The sequence below is a fragment of the Orycteropus afer genome, unplaced genomic scaffold (genome assembly GCF_000298275.1).
Source record: "Orycteropus afer afer isolate SDZICR_OR568_19922 unplaced genomic scaffold, OryAfe1.0 scaffold00115, whole genome shotgun sequence".
In the NCBI taxonomy this organism is placed as follows: Eukaryota; Metazoa; Chordata; class Mammalia; order Tubulidentata; family Orycteropodidae; genus Orycteropus; species Orycteropus afer.
Window position 1 is genome coordinate 4,707,903 of NW_006921702.1, and position 15,749 is coordinate 4,723,651.

The 15,749-nt window shown below is 41.6% G+C and overlaps 1 protein-coding gene across 1 annotated transcript in view; it reads right to left on the minus strand.

Moving 5' to 3' along the window:
* Positions 1-15,749, minus strand: part of GRB10 (growth factor receptor bound protein 10) — a 323,919-nt gene that overhangs the window by 19,575 nt on the left and 288,595 nt on the right. Inside the window, exons 11-14 of the mRNA XM_007943956.2 lie at positions 7,407-7,484; positions 6,299-6,415; positions 5,353-5,419; positions 5,064-5,151 (exon numbers count right to left, since the gene is read on the minus strand). Coding sequence (XP_007942147.1) covers positions 5,064-5,151; positions 5,353-5,419; positions 6,299-6,415; positions 7,407-7,484 — 350 coding nt within the window. The remainder of the gene's footprint in view (positions 1-5,063; positions 5,152-5,352; positions 5,420-6,298; positions 6,416-7,406; positions 7,485-15,749) is intronic.

The window sequence follows — 15,749 nt, forward strand, 5'->3', positions numbered from 1 at the left end:
AAGGAAGATGAGGCAATCTACTTCCGTAGTGATACTGCCTAGGAAACCCAAGGAGGGGTCGCTATGGGTCGGGTCTGACTCGACGGCACATAACAACAACAATGCTGTATGTACTCAATACATTCACATTTGGTGGCCCTTTTCCCATCACCAAAAATAATAATAATAAAAATAACACGTCTCTATGATGTAAAGTGCACTTTCCACTCCACTCCTCCTCTCCCTGCTAACCACCAATGAACACTGGGGTCTCTCTCTCTGTATCTGTTCTTGTCATCTTATAAAAAGGGATCATAAAATATTTGTCCTTATATGCATGACGTTTTTCACTTAGCATTATGGCCTTGAGGTTCATCCATGGTATGATATATTTTAGACTCATCATTTCCTTATGGTTGCATAGTATTCTATTGTATGTATGTACCCAATTTGATTATCCATTTATCTGATGATGGGCACTTTGATTATTTCCATTTATTTGGTACTGCGAATAAAGCAGCAATGAACATAGGTGTACATATGTCTGTATCATTATTTAAGGTCTCTAGGGTATATATGGGAGCTCTGGTAGCGTAGTGCCTAAGGCACTTGACTGCTAACCAGAAGGCTGGTGGTTCAAACCCACCAGCCACTCCTTGGAAGGAAGGTTGGGCAATCTACTTCTGTAGTGATACTGCCTTGGCAACCCAAGGAGGGGTCGCTATGAGTCGGGTCCGACTCAAAGGCACATAACAACAACAACAGGGTATATACTGGGAGTTCTGGTGGTGTAGTGCTTAAGGCATTTGACTGCTAACCAGAAGGCTGGCAGTTCACACCCACCAGCCACTCCCTGGAAGGAAGACTGGGCAATCTATTTCTGTAGAGATGCTGCCTCAGAAACCCAAGGAGGGGTCGCTGTGAGTCGGAACCCGCTCGACAGCAATGAGTTTGGTTTGGTTTGGTATTACTAACCCACTAAAGGAGCTCTGATGTGATGGCTCAATGATTAAGGCATTTGACTACTAACCAGGAGGTTGCTAATTCAAACCCACCAGTCACTCAGCAGATGGGGCCAAGGAAGGAAGATGGGGCAACCTACTTCAGTAAAGATTTACCGCCTCATAAACTCAGTGGGGCTCGCTATGAGTTGGAATTGACTGGATGGCATTGAGTTTGGTTTGGTTTGTTTGAGGGTATATACTAAGGAGCTCTGGTGGCTCAGTGCCTTAGGCATTTGACTGCTAATCAGGAGGCTGGTGGTTCATACCCACCAGCCGCTCTGTGGAAGGAGGATGGGGCAATCTACTTCCATAGAGATTTACTGCCTTAGAAACCCAATGGGGGCCACTATGAGCTAAAATCAACTTGATGGCAGTGTTTTTTTTTTTTGGGGGGGGGTTAGGGTATATATTTACATTCATACTTTGTACATTTCACACTCTGATTATTATCACACTCTGATTATTAAAGGGTATCTGTTCTCATTTTGAGTCATGCCACATCAGCAAATGAAGGTCGCAAAACCTCTACTCCATCCACTTTATTAAGGTCAACTCTACTTTGAGGAGCCAGCTCTTGCTCAGTCATACTTGGAATGCCTTCCAACTGAAAGGCTCATGTTCTGGTATTGTATCAGATGATGTTCCAATGCTATTCATAAGATTTTCATTGGTCAATTTTTTTCAGGAGTAGATTGCCAGGTCTTCCTTCTTAATCTGTCTTAGTCTAAAAGCTCTACTGAAAACCTGTGCACCATGGATGAACATGCTGGTATTTGAAATACCAGTGGCGTAGCTTTCAGCATCACAACAACATGCAAGCCACCACAGTACAACAAACTGACAGGCAAGTGGTAGACTTATCCATTAGTGCCTTACTTTTCTCTCTCCAGTATTTGGATGTAATTATCGTTATGTTTGAGCCCATAGTTACAGCCACTGTGTCATCTCACCTCATAAGGGTCTTTCTCTTTTTCACTGACCGTCTACTTTATCAAGTATGATGTCCTTATCCAGGGACTGCTCCTTCTTGGTAACATGACCAAAGCCCAAGAGACAAAGTCTAGCCATTCTCATATCTAAAGAGCATTCTAGCTGTACTTCTTCCAAGACAGATTTGTTTATTCTTCTGGTAGTTCGTGGTATATTTAATATTCTTCCCCAATACCATAATTCAAATGGATCAATTCTTCTTCAGTCTTCCTTATTCACTGTGCAGCTTTCACATACATATGAAATGACTGAAAATACCATGGCTTGGGTTAGGTGCTCCTCAATCTTCAAAGTGACATCTTTGCTTTTTTTTTTTTTTTTAATAACACTTTAAAGAAGTCTTTTGTAGATTTGCCTGATGCAATATGTAGTGTGATTTCTGGACTTCTGCTCTAAGGGTGTTGAATTTGGATCCAAGTAAAATAAAATCCTTGAAAATTTCAGTATTTTCTGTTTTTATCATGATGTTACTTATTGGTCCTGTTGTGAAGATTTCTGTTTCCTTTATGTAAAGGTATATTCCATACTGAAGGCTTTAGTCTTTGATCTCCATCAGTAAGTGCTTCAATTAATCTTCACTTTTTGCAAGTAAGATTGTCCTGCCTTCTGCAGGTTGTTAATGAGTCTTCCTCCAATCCTAACGCAGCATTCTTCTTCATATTATCCAACTTCTTGGATTATCTGCTCAGCATACAGACTGAATAAGTATGGTGATAGAATACAGCCCTGATATACAACTTTTGTGGTTTTAAATCATGCAGTATACCCTTATTCTGTTCAAGTGGCAGCCTCTTGGTCTATGTACAGGTTCTGAATGAGCACAATTAAGTGTTCTAAAATTCCCATTCTCTGCAATGTTATCCATAATTTGTTATGATCCACACAGTGAATTACCTTTGCATATTCAATAAAACACAGGTAAATATCTTTGTGGTATTCTTTGCTTTCAACCAAGATCCATCTGACATCAGCAATGATAACTCAACACTAATCATCAAAATACAAAGTCAAGGATATTACCACTATTTTAATGTTTATCAAAATAATGTGGTGACCTAAAGATAATCTCCACTGTGTGAGACTTTTATGTCCCTAATTGGGTTAATTTCTAGGTATTTTATTGATTTGGGGGCTACTGTAAATCATAGTGTTTTATTTCTTTTCCAGAGTAGTTTTTCTTAGTGTAGAGGAACCCAGGTGACTTTTGTGCATTGATCTTGTACTCTGTAATGCTGCTCAACTCTTATTAGTTCCAGCAGTTTTCTTGTAGAATCTTTAGGGTCTTCTATGTATAGGATCATGTTATCTGAAAACTGAGATAGTTCTCTTTCTGGTTAAGATATCTTTTATTTCTCTTTCTTGTCTTATTGCTCTGGCTAGGACTTCCAGCACAATGTTGAATAGGAGAGGTAATAATGGACATCCTTGTGTGATTCCCATTCTCAACAGGAAAGGCCTCAACCTTTGTGAGTATCCTGACTGTTGGTTTTGTATATATGCACTTAATTATGTTAAGAAATTTCCCTTCTATTCCTATTTTAAGAAGTTCTGGTGACATAATGGGTAAGACATTTGGGTGCTTACCAGACCAGTGGTTCAAACCCACCAGCTACTCCACAGGAGGAAGATGGGACAATCTTCTTCTGTAAAGATTTACAGCTTTGGAAATTCAGTGGGGGTCGCTATGAGTTGGAATTGACTCAGTGGCAGTGGATTTGTTTTTTTCATTCCTATTTTTCTGAATTTTTATAAGGAAAAGTGTTGAATTTTATCAAATGCCTTTTCTCCATAAGTTGATGTGATCATGTTTCTTTTTGTTTTTATTTATGGAGAAGCTCTGGTGGCATAGTGCCTAAGGCATTTGACTGCTAACCAGAAGGCTTGTGGTTCAAACTCACCACCCACTCCTTGGAAGGAAGATTGGGCAATCTACTTCCATAGAGACACCACCTCAGAAACCCAAGGAGGGGTCACTATGAGTTGGGACCAACTCGATGAAACTGAGTTTTGGTTTCTTAGTTTTTGGAAACAATGCAGCTCAAGTGCTGTGTAAATGACCTCAACGTTTCTTTCCAGTTGTGCCCTGAAAGAAAGCTTTATTTCTTCTAGTAACAGAGCTGATATTGCTGAAAACGAAACCCATAGGCTTATCGTAAGAGTGGTTGACTTACAATGCTACTTGAATTGCCAACCCAGAATGGTGTCTGAAGTTAAAGTGAAGGCACCGACTGGGAAAAAATGGGATCCTGAAACCTGGGATGGGGACGTATCGGCAGACAGGAAGATGAGGATATGGAGCCTGTTAATTCTGTTGAATCCCTCCTGCCAAAAGCACCATCCCTCCCCCCTGAAGTGATTACTATAAATCCATTATCCCTTCTACTTCCATTTGATGTGATTAACCCAACTGTTCCTGCTGGGTCACTGCCTGAGGTAGATGCCATGGAAGACAATGGAAAACTATAGCAACCTGATTCTGATATGATTAACAAGGTTAATTAACAAGATGAAGGTTTTGGTCACCCTAGCAAGCAAAGAACCACAACCAGCTAAGGAGCTTGCTGAGGGCAAGGGAAATACAGAAAGGGTGGTAGAAGAAAGTAGTTCTGAGTATCAGCTACAACCATGTGACCCACTGCAGAAATGAGGACTGTGATTATTGGATCTCTTCATTGCATTGGTGCATTAAATATTTTTGTTTTCTTCAGTTATGAACTATAAAATGTAAACAGGATTAATGTGTTTCTGGTTATACTTGTTAGTGTATCATGTTGGGTGCAAATATGACTTTATAATTGTCCTTAGAGATCATATATGGTTAAGGAGATGTGTACAACTGCCAAGCTGACAAGTGGTGGACTGTGATAGATGGGGTTGTATGTTAACTTGGCTGGACCACGACTGTGAGTGGTTTAAGCAGTTGTGATATGATTATTCCCATGATAAGAGTGGATGTATATGCTTTGAGCAGCCAATGTGATAAAAGGGAGTTCCCCTAGGGGTGTGGCCTATTTCCTGTATATATACTGAGTACCATGTCAGGGTAAAACCTCAAAAAATAATAGCTCTTAATGGTAATTATTTTCTTACCCATCCACAAGTCCTTGTTGTTTAATAATCCTGTGTGACTCCTCCCTAGAGATCCTGCCATGAAACCAGTGTTGTGTCCTATGAATCACTGTTGGAGGGAAGATAAGAGGTGGTTAGGATCTTGGTATCCCTGAAGAACTGTCTTCTTTGCAGTACAACTAACTCTTGATAAATTAGAGCCCCATGATTCCCACCCTTCTGTGGTGCACATGTTTCAAATGCTGCTTGGGGAGGGTTGGGAGCTATTTCATTTGTGTACAAAGAAATCAGGCTAATGTGCCATGTTTACCTGTACTTAGGGTAGATGGGTGGAGGGGGCTTTGGCTACCTAGGATATTCATCCGTGTACTTCGCTTCTGCAAAAGAAATCCCTGTGTTAGCACTAAAGACAACAGACTGACACAACCAACAAGTCACTGACAGTCAACCTCAGGGAAAGTGTCTGGTGCTGGACCAGAGAACACCTGAGGTCAGGAACACTGCCCACAACCCACGGGATGAAAGCCACCTGTAGCCCCTAGCTGACCACTGAGAACAAAAGACTTATTGGCAATAGTTGTTAAAAACAAAAAATTGGTATATTTCTAGGTAATACTGTTAAGTCTTAAAGTAAAGACCTTCCTTTTTGACACAGAAGACATGCAAAGAAAATGCCATTAAACTGATAACCCATAGGAGAAAATCATAAACAAACTGCTAAATTCAAGCAGTTCCTCAAAACACTGATCTTTTGAGACTTTTTACTCTCTTGCACACTAGGAAGCTGAAAGGCAGAGAATGCTTTCTAAGCTAGAACCCCAGGCTCATGTTTTACATATTATCTTGAAATTGCAGAAAAACTTGAGCATTGAGTGACATTTTTCCCATGTGGAGATGAAGATCTAAGAGGAAGGGATTGTCTAGGACCACATAGCTATCAGCGGTGGAGAAATGATGTCACCTTGTTGGCCTTACTAGGCTGGAGCTCTGCCCACTCCCCAAATTGCCACTGATGGGCTCATCAGCAGAGCAGGCCTGTTCCTCCCCTGCCCTTTCTGTGGAGGCCAAGTCACAGAGTGGCAGTGAGTTACTGGATATGTTTAGGAGCCAGCCAGACTGCCAAGTGCCTCTTGCTGTTGAGAACTATGATGCTCCCAGACAGCCACCCACCTGCTCACTGACACCTAGAGAGAAGACCAAGTGGTGGGAATGCAACATTGAGGGAGTTTGTCTAGATGGGTGCAGCCAGGGCTTACCCTCCAGGCGTGGCCCTCTTCTAGGGCTGCACTCTGGGCTTCAGCTGGATTCTCGATCACTCTTCCTGTTTGCCCAGAAAAATCCATGGCCACGAGGGAGTTCTCAGAGACACTGCGCTGAAAAGTGAAGGCCATGATTTCTTAAAATGCAGACAACAAGTCATAGCAGGATACAGCAAAGTCTTGGTATGAAACCATCATAAAAATGACTATGAAAGGATGAAAAGGAATACTTCTCCTGCTGCTGAACTCTTTTAAGTGTCAGGTTGGAAATTCACTGGTTCAGGTTGACAATTCAGCAACAGAAGGGCCTTTACACTAAAAATAGCTTTGATTTTTCTTTAGAAGAATATGAAATGTTTCAGTTCTCTCATAATACTCAAATGCTGGCACTAGCAGGGTTAGGGCAGCTGGTTCCAGTAGGATGTGGAGTGTATGGTATTTTCCAGGCTACCTAACCTGTACTAAAACACATCAGAGAAATGTAAGTATCAGGTATGAATCTAGTACTATCAACCAAATCATTCTTTGAGGTAATGCTTATTCAGGGAAATACTAGGACTCTTTCTGTGGCATAATTTGACATATCACAGAAATAGATACTAAAGGATCTTTTAAGATAATATTCTGAGAGGGTGAACAATTTCTGCATCTTTGGGAAGCAAAGTGAGGCATCAGAAAACACAAGCACCCATGAAATCTCGAAATTTTCACCAGAGGAGGACTAGTATAATGGTCAACAGCACCATGGATTCCAAGAGATAAACAAATAGAAGTCAAAGGCAAGGAAGTTTCTCAGTAGAGCTGGAAGTTGCCATTCATTTTTTTAAATCTTTAAATAGAGCCAGTTACCGAGACAACCTTGAAGGGGATGTTCAGGCATAAGTAGAAGAACTGTAGAGGAATTTGCCTTCAACAGTTATATTGCTGAAACTGTAAAATCTGTCTCCAGGGAAATGGAATGCTGTGGGAGACAATGCTTCCCTGATATGCATGTGCCCTCTCCAGAGCTTCTCTTGGAAACCCAGACTAAAAATGAGGCATCCATAACATTTGCTAATACAGCTGAAAAGGAAATGTAACTTGTGCAGGTCCCAGCTCTACTTACCACTGGAGTTGAGAAAGGAGAGAGCAAGGCTTTTCTCTGCTGAGGGATCCTGTAGTTCTGGTACAAGAGCATTCCATACTAAGGGGAAACATCTGAGTCAGTCACCAGTACTTTGCTAGTCCCCAAAGCTTCAAAATGTGGCAAACCCATGATAGTGAATGGTGATGCTAATACAGCACAGTCTCTTACCAGCCTCTGTGCACTGAAATACATGTACAATATGACACACTTCTTACTCTCAGTTCTACACTATTGTCAGTCCATAAAAGAAGAACTCTTAACTGATTCTGGAATGTTGGGCAGGGGAATAAGGAAGGTAGTAATAGATACAATAATGATAAAGATCAAGAACCTTATTGTTGCTATGGGCCAGCCAAGTACTCTTCTAAGTGTACTTCATGTTACTTCACTGAATCTTCTTCATGTTATGAAGGTATGTATAGTATACCACACGTATTACTATTCCTCTTTTATAGACAAGGAAACGAAACCACAGAGAAATGAAGCAAATTGCTTAAGATAATGGTAAAGTAAGTATTCAGGATTAAAAAGTACACAGCCTGTCCTCAAAACAGTGCTCTTCTTAACCACCAGGCTTATTCCCTAACCAGCTCAGTGGTTCATGCTTTATTTACCCTGCCAATAAGGAGTAAGGGCTCTGCAAAGTCATATATGCTTCTAACATACTAAATTACACACAAACTACTTAGAAAAGATAAAAAGCAAAATAGAGTCAAGAAGAGGAAAGAAAGTTATCAATTAGGTGGAGTTTCCCTCTTAACCTTCCTTTGTGGGATATAAGCTCAGTTGCTGATCTAGGTTCTACAGCTATGTACTAATTTCTAAAATAAATGTATTAAGAACATGATGAAAAGGTCTAACATAGGTACAACTGCACTCCTGTGAGAAAAGAGAGAAGAAGAAATATTTAAAGAGATAATTGCTAAAAATTAACAAAAAGATATCTCTAAGTGAAATCCTTATAGATTCAAGGAATCAGAAATATATAAATAAGCTCTCCCCCAGCACCTCATGGTAAGTCTACTGAAAAAATAAACAAAATATTAAAAGCGACCTGAGAAAAATAATTTTTACAGAAGACAGCTGACTATTTTTCTACACAAAGGATGAGAGCCAAAAGACAATGGGATATGTGAAAGTGCAGAAGAAAATAACTGGTAACTTAGGACTCAGTAACTTGTGAAAAAATTCTTCAATAATGAAGGTGAAATAAAATAGAGAAACATAAATTGAGAGAGAATTTAATTGCAAAGAGGCCTACACCAGAAGAACTGCTAAGTGCTATTATTCTGGTCTGAAGAAAGAAGAGTAGAAATTCAGTAAAGAATAAGGTACAAATAATTAAAGTAAGAAACTAAGTATAAAAAATGTGTTTTAAGAAGTTTAAAATACATTAAAATACATGCCAAGAATATTTCAAAAAAGGCCATGGGATAAACAGTCGAAGAGGGATCTTTATGTTGGCCAAGAGGTGGTAAAAAGTACTAATTTCTGTTACATTTTAATAAAGATGTTACGCTATCTAGGGTTAACAAAAAAAATGGCAAATACATGCATAAGTAATAGATTAGTATAGGAAAAATAGAAATAAAAATACTTGATGAATTGAAAGATGGAAAAAGGAATACAGGGTAGGTAAGGCAAATTGAAAAATAATTAACAAATGGTAAATTTAAATATGAATATTATTTATAATCACATTAAATGGTAAAATTAAATCACAATACTCCAAACAAAAGTTAAAGATTATCAGAGGGAGAAAAAAAGAAAACCACAAAACAAGGGAAGTATGCCTGTAAGAGAATAATAATAATAAAAAAAAAACAACTAAATCACTGTCATTGAGTCACTTCTGACTCAGAGAGACCCACACTGAGTTTCCAAAGCTGTAATTCTTTATGGAAGCAGATTGCCCCTTCTTTCTTCCATGGAGTGGCTGGTAGTTTCAAACCACTGACCTTTTGGTAAGCAGCCATATGCTTTAACCACTATACCACCAGAACTCCTTTATAAGAGATATATCCAAAATATGAAATAAACAAAAATAAATAAATTCACTGCCACTGAGTCAATTCTAACTCACCGCAACCCCCATTGGGTTTCCAAGGCTGTAAATCTTTAAAGACGGAGATTGCCTTATCTTTCTTCTGTGGAGTGGCTGGTGGGTTTGAACCATCCACCTTTTTTTGGTTAGCAGCCAAATGCCTTAACCACTACACCAGGACCCAGAAAAGTACAAAAAGATGGGAGTGGGGATGGGGCAGAGAAGAAAACTTGCAAAAGCTAATCAAAACAAAGCTGAGGTATAGCCAGCTGTATATATGTTTCATGTTGAGAAAAGCTGAAATAGACAGCTGAAGGAGCCTCTCGCTGAAACCTGCAAAACCTTTACAAACTAACAGGCAGGATTAAAGTAGACCTTAATCTTAATGACTAACTCACTGTTTTCCCTTCCCTTATTGTCTTCTGAGTAAACAGTATGTTGTTATTGTTGTTATGTGCCATCGAGTCGGCCCCAACTCATAGCGACCCCTCCTTGGGTTTCCGAGGCAGTATCACTACAGAAGTAGGATTGCCCAACCTTCCTTCCGAGGAGTGGCTGGTGGGTTTGAACCGCCAGCTGTCTGGTTAGCAGGCAAGTGACTTAGCCACTATGCTACCAGAGCTCCCCTGGGAAAGCAGACACCAGGCCCTGGGGCAACCAAGATAAGGAGGAAACTGAGATGCCCACTCCCATACTTTCTCCCCTTGCAGAATAAATCTCTCTAGACAGGTGTGAGGAGCCTGAAGGTTGAGTCGGTTTCTTCATCACTGACCAGAAGAAAGGCTGAGAATCTACAAAACAAATACTACTCATCCTGTAATGAAAATTAGCATTCCTAAGACCTTTCCCCCTCTTAGCCCCTTTAAAACCCTAACTATTCCCCAGCTTGGAGAGACAGAGATTTTGGAGAAACGACTCTCACTGTCTCCTTGGTTATTGGTACTCAATAAACACTTTGCTTTCTCTCTTCATCCTACTGTGATTATTGGCTCTTCATGCCAAGGGATAAGGATTTTGTTTTCCTCCAACAAAACTGGTGCCCGAACAGGGATGGGCCCCGAGATGTGGTGGCCCTGTCTTGGGCTAAGGCATGGGTGGCCTGCTCTAAGTGTCTGCTGGGATTCCCTCTTCCCAGGCAGACTACCCACTGTCTCCGTCCACAGATGGCACTGCCAGTCCATTTTGCACAGAAAAGGAAAAGCAAAATACAAATCTATCATACAGGCCTAAAGTGACTGAACTATTTTTGCCTGTTTTCACCATTCACAAACCTACATGGGCAGACATTCGGATTCTTTTAAATGATTTACTTACACCTGAAGAACAGAGGATATTCTAGAACAAGCCAGGGGGAAAGCAGATCACTTTCATAATCTGGGCCCCAACAGCCAACCAACCAGGGTAGAGGAAACCCCAGCCTGGGACCCAGGGTGGAGTCATAACGCAGATGAAGACAGGGACAAGCTCCAGCTTTACCCAGACAACATAATCATGAGATCGAAACCGAAGGTTCCTAGGCCAAGGAGCCTCCTAAAGATTTGAGAAATAAGTCAGAAAGGAAAGGAAGATCTGTCCTTTTTAAAACGTATTACCCAAGCTTATAAATCATACATAGATAATTGATCCAGAGGACTCAGCCTGGCTAATTAATAGGACTTTCATTTCTCAAAGTGCCCAAATATCCAGAAGAAATTACAAAAAAATAGAGAGAAGCTTGGGAATACCTATGGGCAGCTTTTAGAAATTACCTTCAAGGTTTTTAACAATCATGACTTAGTAGCTGAGCACAAGGAAAGGCAGAAAACGAAGCAGAGTGCAGCCTTGTTAGCTGCTGTTTAATTTCGGGTAAAAAGGGCCCTGAGAACAAAGGGAAATCTTCCAAGACCCATCAAACCTTCACCCAGACCAATGCACACATTTCAAGGAAAGGGAACATTGGAAGCGGAAGTGCCCCAAAAGACCTTGGGGAAAACGCCCTTCCATGCAAAGGTGGCAGAGCACTGAGCAACAGGGAGAGGAAGAGTCAGACTGACCAGGCCTAGGGAGGCTCTTAGCCCTGTCCAACTTTCCCACCGAGAGCTCCACGTAACCATGCAGGTGGTATGACACTTGATTTTTTGTTAGACAGTGGAGCTACTTTCTCTGTGTGGAACATCATCGAGTTCCCTTTATGCCCACACACAGTGCCAGTGACGGGAATTACCGAAAAGCTGGCTGATAAGAGACTCTTACAACCTGTCAGCGGTAAAATTAGGGAAGATTATTTTTTCCGTGAACTCCTCTATGTTCCAGAATGCCCAGTTCCCCTACTGGGATGTTGTTGTGTTATTATGTGCGGTCATGTTGATCCCAACTCATAGTGACCCCTCCTTGGGTTTCCGAGGCGGTATCACTATAGAAGTAGATGACGAAACTTCCTTCCGAGGAGTGGCTGCTGGGTATGAACCACCAGCCTTCTGGTTAGTAGTCAAGTGCCTTAGGCACTATGCCACCAGAACTCCTATTGGGATGAGGCTTACTTAATAAATTAGGACTACTACTTGAAAAAATCCATTCTGAAGGATTGGAGGGGGAGTTCAGTCCATGAAGGATAGACATATATGGGCACACACAGTCTGGTCTGACTTGAGAGTAGAAGTATGTTGTAGAAGGGTTGTGAATACGGAAAGAAGGAGTGGAGAGATGGAAACAGAATTGAGATAAGGTCCTAATGGACCTGGTCTGTTACCAGGAGTGTTTGTACACAGAAAAGAAAGGAAAATGAAAGCAACTCCTGCTTAAACTGACCTGTCTAAAGAATTGCTGAATCTAAGTGTATTGGCCGAAGGCATTGTGCTTTCTTTTGTATGCTACCCCACCCAGAGTCTCAATTTCTTTCTGCTTTTCAATTTCTTTTTGCCTTTGAGTGGATGGAACAAACCCCTGGTATTAACATGGACACACCTCCCCCAGGGAACTGACACTAAAAAGAGGAGTGTTGCTCCAGTATATAAATAACATCCCTACAGCCAGCACAGCTGAAGGGGACTCAGATGCCAACACTGTCCAGATCCTTTCATTTTCTTGCTGTGAATATAAGGTTTCAAGGAACAAGGCCCAGATCCCACAACCCCAAGAGACGCATTTGGGCCATGTAACCTCCCAGGGAAAAAGGAACCTATCTCAGACAAATGTGACGCCTGTACTTGAAACATACTGACAAGTGAACTTTATGGTTTTACCAAGGGCACCTGGAAAATTTTAAGTTCCTCTTGACACTTGTTGATACAACTCTGCATGGCTGAAGGCATTCTCTTGTAGGCCTGAACAGTCTGTGGAATTGACTAAAATTTTATTTAAAAAATCATTCCCATGTTTGGACTTTTTCTCTCTTGATCCAGAGTGACAATGGACCAGCTTTCGTCTCACAGGTGACTGAAGGATTATGTTCAGTTTTGAGAATCCAGTGAGAACTTAATGTGACTTAAGGGCCCCAATCTTCAGGGAAAATAGAGAAGGAAAACTATGCTGTTAAAAAGCCTCAGGCCAAAATGTGTCACCATGAAATCGGGTATTGCCACTTGCTCTACTTAGGATCTAAGCAGCTCCCCGAAGCTGGCTCAAATTGAGCCTCTTCAAAATGACATACAGGAGACTGTTCCTGGGAAACAGAGTCACACCCACTTATATCATGAAAGAATGAAAGGAAAGGGAGTAAAGTTATGTTGACGTAACATTAACAGATTTATTATTTATGTCAAGTACAGGAAAAGCTCACCCAAAGACCTAGAATTCATGAGAGGGGAAGGGCTAGCAGTTACTGTGGTGGGATACAAAGAGCCTGTCCATGTACCTAATGGGTGGGATTGGTCTTCAAATGGGCTAGTCACCATGTTCCAAGCGACTGCCAGCGAGGGTAAACTTACTAACTGTTGGGTATGCCACCATCTTCCATGCTCAGGTGCTGCCTTAAGCCCCATGGCAGTGCCCGTGTTTGAGTACCATTATGAAATAGGCAACTGTACACTAGCACATGCCCCACCTATGCTTCCCACCAGGGCCTGACTGGTTCAGTATTCCTTTAAGACCCCTTGTTTTTCACTTTCAGGAGTTTTTAACTAGACCAGGGGGAGGAAATGGCAATTGAGGGCGAGGGGGCCACGAGTCAGGACATCACCTCAGACTTCCAACTCCTACCTTCCTGCAATGAATCAACAGATGAACCCTGATTATGTTCCATAAACCATAGATAGCATCCCTGATAGTCCAAATGAATCCGACCTGAGAGAGCTCATACAAGACTTTATTAGCTTTCATCAGCTTTCTCCCTCAAGGAATTAGCCATTCATCATTGTCACCCCTGTACAGTAGGAAGTAGTCTGAGAAAGAGATTGTCATCCCGTTTCCCATGATTGTGAAACCCTGAAAAAAAAGGGACACTGAGGAAGGCTGAAATAGAAGGCTGAAGGAGACTCTCATTGAACCCTGCGAAACCTTTACAAACTAACAGGCAGGATTAAAGTAGACCTTGTTATATTGTTACATGCAGTCAAGTCGCCCCGACTCATAGTGACCCCTCCTTGGGTTTTCAAGGCAGTATCACTACAGAAGTAGATTGCCCCATCTTCCTTCTGAGGTTTGAACCACCAGCCTTCTGGTTACCAGTCAAGTGCCTTAGACACTATGCTACCAGACCTCCTAAGTAGACCTTGTTGTTGTTGTTGTTGTTGTTATGTGCCGTCGAGGACTCTAGACAGGCGGACTGGGTGAGTGTGCAGCGTTCTGGCTGAGCTGCTGGGGCCCCAGTGCTCTGCTGGCCTGCCCCCAGACCCCGCCCCGGCCCCGGCCCCACTCCCAGCCTGACCTCCCGCTGGTCTGCCCTCTCTGAGCTCCGAGCCTCCAGCCCTCCCGCTCCGGCTGGGGGAGGATGGCAAGTCAGCCCTGACTCATAGCAACTTCCGAGGCAGTATCACTACGGAAGTAGGATTGCACAACCTTCCTTCCGAGGAGTGGCTAGTGGGTTTGAACCGCCAGCCTTCTGGTTAGCAGTCAAGTGCCTTAGCCACTATGCTACCAGAGCTCCCAAGTAGACCTTAATCTTAGTGAAAAAGAAAAAAAAAAAAAAAAAAAAAAAAAATTAAACTTAGCCCAAAGAAAGGTTAGGCCTTTTGTCTCAAGTTCCAGGAATTCCTTTGGAATATCTGAAGCTCTTGGAATGTCCTGCCTGATAAGTGTCTTTGTTTAGCTGGGAGCCTTGGGCCAAGCCACATACTCTATACCCATTTACAGTAGGGGTCTTAGGCCACACAGTATCACTTCAACCTCTGGAGAGGCTAGAGGGTAAGTTCAGCCATGTAATCAGTAGCTTTGTCTACATGGCTGGCCCCCAATAAAAACTCTTGGCACCAAAGCTCTGATGAATTTACTTTATTGGTAATACTTCATGCATGTCACCACACATGTTGCTAGGAGAAGTAAGTGCTTCTGCAGGACTCCACAGAGAGAGGACAATTGGAAGCTGGCATCTGGAACTCTTATAGATACTTTGTTATGAACCATTTTCTGTTGTTGACTTTAATTTGCATCTCTTCACTGTAATACATTGTAACTGGAAATATTTCTGAGTTCTGAATCCTAATGAATTTAATGAACCTGGGAGTGGTCTTGGGGATCCCTAGAACTTTATATATAAATATATACATATGAACATATTTTTCCCTTTTTCTTTCTTTGGCTTTCATTTGATCGTCTTTTTATAATGTCTTGAAAGGAAGACTTAGAAACTGATTTACCTACATATATATATATATATATATATATATATATATATATATATGACATCCTTTTGGTCTACATACAGCTTCTGCTTGAGAACAATTAAGTGTTCTGGACTTCCCCTTCTTCTCAAAGTTATCCATAATTTGTTATGATCCACACAGTTGAATGCCTTTGCAGTCAATAAAACACAGATAAACGTCTTGCTGGTATTCTTTGCTTTCAGTCAAGATCCATGTTCTGGTTACCTAGTGCGCTCTGACAAGAATATACCACAAATAGGATGTCCTTAACAAACAGGAGTTTATTCTCTTATAGTTCGGAGGCTTTAAGGCTGAGTTCAAAGTGCCAGGCTCTAAGGGCTCTGCCTCCTGCTCCCAGCCCACTGGAGTTAGAGGCGTTTCTTCACTCAGACAGCTGCTGGCTGCTGAGGCTGACAAACCCAAGGTTGACAAATAAAAAAGGCACAGTCCCAATGTTACCAAACCACATGGCAGGCCACTAATTTAATCCATGGTAAGTCC